The sequence below is a fragment of the Anoplophora glabripennis genome, unplaced genomic scaffold (genome assembly GCF_000390285.2).
Source record: "Anoplophora glabripennis isolate ALB-LARVAE unplaced genomic scaffold, Agla_2.0 scaffold2080, whole genome shotgun sequence".
Classification (NCBI taxonomy): Eukaryota; Metazoa; Arthropoda; class Insecta; order Coleoptera; family Cerambycidae; genus Anoplophora; species Anoplophora glabripennis.
In genome coordinates this window covers 14345-20383 of record NW_019418153.1, presented here as the reverse complement: position 1 = coordinate 20383, position 6039 = coordinate 14345, and the positions used below count along the sequence as shown (strand labels likewise).

General features: G+C 34.2%; 1 protein-coding gene across 1 annotated transcript; it reads right to left on the bottom strand.

The window, feature by feature from the left end:
* Positions 1-602: 602 nt before the first annotated feature.
* Positions 603-1564, bottom strand: LOC108916599 (endocuticle structural glycoprotein SgAbd-8-like). The gene is made up of 3 exons (XM_018722893.2): positions 1556-1564; positions 1162-1283; positions 603-921 (listed from the first exon to the last, which is right to left on the bottom strand). The coding sequence occupies exons 1-3, from the start codon at positions 1562-1564 to the stop codon at positions 603-605; spliced, it is 450 nt and encodes a 149-aa protein (XP_018578409.2).
* Between the last annotated feature and the right edge of the window lie 4475 nt (positions 1565-6039).

Below are 6039 nucleotides of genomic sequence, written 5' to 3'. Positions count from 1 at the left end.
CGCTCAAATTGAAGAGAATTAAATTTTCTAAAAGAGCTTTATTTTTTAGTGAAATTACCAAAAAAAATTGTTGGTCCATAGGCCTTTCGTTTCCTTATAATTACTCAAAAACTGCTGACGTTTAAAAATTTTAAACTCCAGATCCGAAAACTAAAAACTTGAAGCTTCAATTTCCTTTTTTTGTATTATCTCTACGACCATTTCCCTCCAAGTTACAGCTCATTGAATATTAAACAAAATTTTGGGATTCTTTTAATACCCCTTAATTTCTGTGCCTAGTGTATTAACTTTCAAGTTTTCTAGCAAAACTCTACCACTATTATTATAGCAACTGTTACTTTTTCAGTTGGCATCACCATAACTTCTTTAATTATTATTATTTCCTATATCTTTTAATAAAAGAAAGTATTAAAATTTGATTCTAATTTGCTATAAATGTAAGTTTTACCATAACCAACATTTTTATAAACAGTTAACTTGTATGAATAACATTTATTTAAGTATGACCTATAAGAACTTTATTTTAGTAACATGATTAAATAGTGTATAAATGATAAATATTTACAAAGTATGGTTATATACAACAATTAAAGTGAAGAGTTTTAGTATCTTCTCTGTGATGACTGTTTACTGTATAATACTGGCTGAACATTCGAAGCTTGACCAGGTTGATCAGGTTCAGGATGAGCAGCAATCCATTCTAGAGCCTTCTGTATAGCTGGAGGAATGGGAGGTGGAGTTGGCAAATGATCTCCTTGAGGTTGGAAACCATCTTCATTGGCAATATAATTTAAGGAAATGGGGGTACCATCTGAATCTGTGTACTGTACGGAGCCTTGAACTTCTGCCGCCTCGTTATCTGATCCTGCATTTTTTATTTGGCCCTGCTCCTGGGCAACTATACCATTACCAGTTTCAAAACTGAAAATAATTAGTTTATTAGTTGTGTTACTATCTAATGGAAAATGATTTCTACACAACTAAATTGGTTACATTTTTATAAAATTAAATCTTTACAAAAGTCTAAACGGAGAACCAGAAAACAACTTCATTAATAGTAATTGAATACTTATATCTTCAGTTTATTAATTAATGTTTTTTTTTTCAAATAATGTTTTGCAACTCAAATTCTCTCTTTTATAAATATAAAATGTAATTTACCTCCACTGGTATGATCCGTCTGCGTTAACACCTTCATTATCGTATCGAATAATTGGAATTGGTTCACCTTGAGGTTGTTGAGAATTTGAAGTTGATATTAATGCCAAAACTACTAATATAACCTATAAAAATAAAAATGTATAAAACAAATTATCTGACAGAAAACAATAACAATTAGCTTTGAACTTAAATGAATATAAAAACCATTGTCCCAAACACGTGACAAAAAATAAATAAATTCTAATCAAAATTTGCCACCTTGCCAATTTTAAAGCGAATTTTCATAAAGAAAATAAATTAAAAGACACTAAGTTGAACACATTCGCACAGATTAACATGTCCTTTTGAAATTATTATATATTCACTTATCAAATCTATCACTTAAATTACCTACCACTTTCATTTTGGTGTTAATATTTAAAGACAACTAACCCCGTTAGCGTCACTGTGGTATTTATATTTTCCAATGCATCCCTACCCAGCATGTTCCTCCTTAAAGTCGCTGTTAAAAGATTAAATAATAATGAATACATGCAACACACATGAACTTTAAAATTTGTGACGAAATGCGAATTGAAGATGACAGTGCAATGACTTTCTTACATGCGTTAGATGGGAACTGACATTTAGGAGAAATGTTTTCATTACATCGAGACGCTATTGTTGTCGTAGAACCAAGAAACTCTTATATAAACATACTATTTAAAAATTTTAAATTTCAGTAACTTTCAGTTTCCATTCATTAATCTGTAGAATAAATAATGGTTGACAAACGTTTGTTATATAAGTCCTAAATAAATCGTGAGATTTAGATTTAAAACAATTTAGTATATTGTAAACGACACACAATAACATATTTACTTCTATGCAAAAAAACTTTTTATTAAATACCTGGTGGTCCAAAGAACTGGTCACCTTTCAAAGAAAGACCGAAATGTGTATTTTTTTGACCTGTAGAAATATTTATTTTTTACATATAAATACAATGGCAGCAGAAGTGGAATTTGTCGTAATGGAAAAGGGAATTTGTAAAAGATATATATCCCCTTTCTTTGCAAACAAAATTACCTTATATCGAAATTTCTGTGGAAAATATATTTTTCAAACTAGTCCGTGATGTCGTGTTACCCAAATTAAGGAGTTAATTCTATCGTTACATGATTATGCAATACCGTTAAATGTTTAGCTCGTTAAATGTTCAAATATACTAAAGTAAAAAGTATATATCAATTCTGAAAATTTTGACCATTTCCAGTTAAACCGAAAGCAACAAAAATTAACTTTAATAATTATTAAATTAGTACATTTGCTGAAAATGATCTTATGCCTTGTGTTTTCGACGTTCGCAGAACGAACTGCAGGAATGACTCTATGGTTTAGGTCATTTGACGTATTTTTATGAAATAAAATATCATTAGATTTTATAAATTGTGGAATTTTAACAAAAGATCTGCATCCATTCAAGATTCAGTTAATCCAGGAATTGAAACCAGGCGACTATTTAATGCGCTGGATGTTCGTTGATTGCATATTAGAGGATCAACAAGCGGACCGTGATTTTGCTAAGAAAATCATCTTTAACGATGAGGCGTATTCCCATCTTAGTGGGAATGTGAACAAGCAAAACTGACAAATTTGTGACAATTCTTCGGTTATGACATGGATTTGGATGACATTTGATTCCAACACGAGAAATTATCCACTTGTTACGCAGAAATGTAATGGATGACTCATCTCACGTAACAAGAAAGTGACTTGGCCACCAAGATCATGCGATCCTACGCTATGCGACTTTTTTCAGTGGGCATTCGTATAGTCTAAAGTTTATTCTGCTCAAATGAATACGATTACTGAATTAACGGCAGAAATTTGGAGATATATCAACGAAATTCAGCCGCAGGTAGGGGAAAGCATGATACAGAATTTTGTTAAAAGAAGTCGAGTATGCTTACTGAGTAGTGGAGGACAACTGTCCGATATCCTCTTTCATATTTAATAACAATATCTACCCCTAAAAAATATGTATGTAAATATGTATTTACACCCCTTAGTATACAAGTATAACTAATAAAGTTTGTGTGAAGTTATCCACACATTTCCATCCACAAATTATGACGTGGGGTAAACTACTTTTGAGATAGAGTATCTGATATACTATTTCAGGTGTGCGTCAAATAGACATTCTGTGTAACAGAGTCATCCATATCTACCCTTAAGACACTTGGCCGGCGATGCTACAAATATGTTTATAACAATTAAAAGTGATATAATTAAAGTGTATCTTCTTGAGGGATAGAAGGGATGATGTTCGCCTGCCCGTTTGAGGGGGTGAAAAAAATTGAAATATGATTTTGTGGATGGAAATTTTCGAACTCGACAACTCGGTACAGGGGAGGTGTGTGTAAATGAAATTTTAAGGGATGACGTCTTTCTGGATGAGTAACAACCTAGTATAGGTGGAACAGTTCGCCAGCCCGTTTGAGGGGGTGAAAAAAATTAAAATATCATTCCATGGCTGGAAATTTTCGAACTCGATAACTCGGTACAGGCGAGGTGTGTGTAAATGAAATTTTAAGGGATGACGTCTTTCTGGATGGGTAATAACCTAGTATAGGTGGAACAGTTCGCCTGCCCGTTTGAAGAGGTGAAAAAAAATAAAATATGGTTCCGTGGATGGAAATTTTCGAACTCGATAACTCGGTACAGGGGAGGTGTGTGTAAATGAAATTTTAAGGGATGACGCCTTTCCAGATGGGTAACAACCTAGTATAGGTGAAATAGTTCGCCTGCCCGTTTGAGGGGGTGAAAAAAATTAAAATATATTAAAATATGATTCCAAGGATGGAAATTTTCGAAACCGATTCCATATAACTCGGTACAGGGGAGGTGTGTGTAAATGAAATTTTAAGAGATGACGTCTTTCTGGATGGGTAACAACCTAGTATAGGTGGAACAGTTTGCCTGCCCGTTTGAAGGGGTGAACAAAATTAAAATATGATTCCGCGGATGGAAATTTCCGAACTCGATAACTCGGTACAGGGGAGGTGTGTGTAAATGAAATTTTAGGAGATGACGTCTTTCTGGATGGGTAACAACTTAGTATAGGTGGAACAGTTCGCCTGTCCGTTTGAGGGGGTGAAAAAAACTAAAATATGATTCCGTGGATGGAAATTTCCGAACTCGATAACTCGGTACAGGGGAGGTGTGTGTAAATGAAATTTTAAGGGATGACGCCTTTCTGGATAGGTAACAACCTAGTATAGGTGGAACAGTTCTCCTGTCCGTTTGAAGGGGTGAAAAAAATTAAAATATGATTCCGTGGATGGAAATTTTCGATCTCGATAACTCGGTACAGGGGAGGTGTGTGCATATGAAATTTTGAGGAATGATGTTTTTCTTGATGAGTAACAACTTAGTGTAGATAGAACAGTTCGCCTGCCTTTTGTGGGGATGAACATTTTTGGAAATCAGTTCTTATTGTCTCGGGACAGGCGTAGGGTGCGTCAATGGAATCGAGTATAGGAGGTACTGACCGTCTGATAGTGAAAAAAATTAAAAATACATTGGTTGGTGTGAGACGAAAAAGACGTTACCTGTCGACAGGCGATAATTTTATGAGTTTTCAGTAAAACCTCCGTATTTCTCATTGTGTTTACTGCATAAGGTGCACATGTATGTTAGCTGTTGTTCAGTTAGCTGTTGTTTCGACATGCACCTAGTATGTGCGAATCGCATACATATTTCAGAGGATATTGTTGGCTGATTGGTGCCCTTGCAATTACAGCAGTATATACAGTTTAATGTCACGTTATCGGAATTTTCTATTAAAATTCTTCTCAATTGACCTCTATAAAGGTCTATGTCGACGGAATCAATGCATTGATTTTTACCTATTTTTTCAAAAAAATATATTAGATATACACCACAGTTATGACTATCTCGTTGGCGGCAGTGGTCTATTATTTTTGGGGTCCAGTGATTTGCTAGCGAAGTATCAACTGGTAGGTGTACTTGATGAAAGTCTTTCAAATATCTGAGAAATTTCTTTAAATACGTCTTTGTCTACTTAATCGTGCCTCTGAAAGGATTTATGAACGCGAATTCTTTTTTTGCACTGTCCGCTATTTGCAGTTTAAGGGAGTGGAGCCCGTGGTAAGCGTTATTTCGATTTTCGTAATTTAACAATGCCGTACCCATAGTAACTGTTAATAATTGATATCTGTTGTGTACATTTATTACATTGAGACATATATCGACAATAAAATTGGTTAGACACTGATCAGAATTTAAAATACAAAAATCACCGCTTGTGATTTCCTTCACATCACATGATGCCGAATTATAGAACCCAATATGGTATTTTCTTCCGATGGTCGTATAATATTCGGGATGATCGATTAAACCATTTGGGAGAATTTTAAATTTTGGATACCAATTTGTAGATGTTAAAGTATCGGTCGTACCAGAAATAAACGGCAGAATAAAAGTATAAAAGAAGCTTCTCAATTTAGGAAGCATTTCCTCGAAAATTTTTGGTTCTCTGTCGATCTTTTCTATTTTAATTCCCTTAAATGTATAAATTACAAAATGACACCACGATTTGTTCCAAATTTCTAGAAGACCTTGAATTTGCAGATAATAATCATGGTTTCTTTTCAATTTTCCCGTGTCTTTATTATGAGCAAACCATTTTTGACGGCTACTTCGGGATCCATGTCTTTAATAGAAAATGGACATTTAATTTCTACTAGTTCGTCGTTTTCAACACATCCGTCCGGCGATCCGGCTAAGAATTGATATATGGAATGGACTTTGAGTCCACATGGCGTACATTTAACTCCAAGTGATTGTTCGTAGAGCTCCAAAGCCTTTTCCTCG

What these genes read in the sequence shown, in the direction of transcription:
- LOC108916599 (XM_018722893.2), bottom strand. An exon ending in GACGGATCATACCAGTGGAG is followed by an intron (nt 922 to 1,161) that starts GTAAATTACATT and finishes AATTATTTTCAG; the next exon opens with TTTTGAAACTGGTAATGGTA.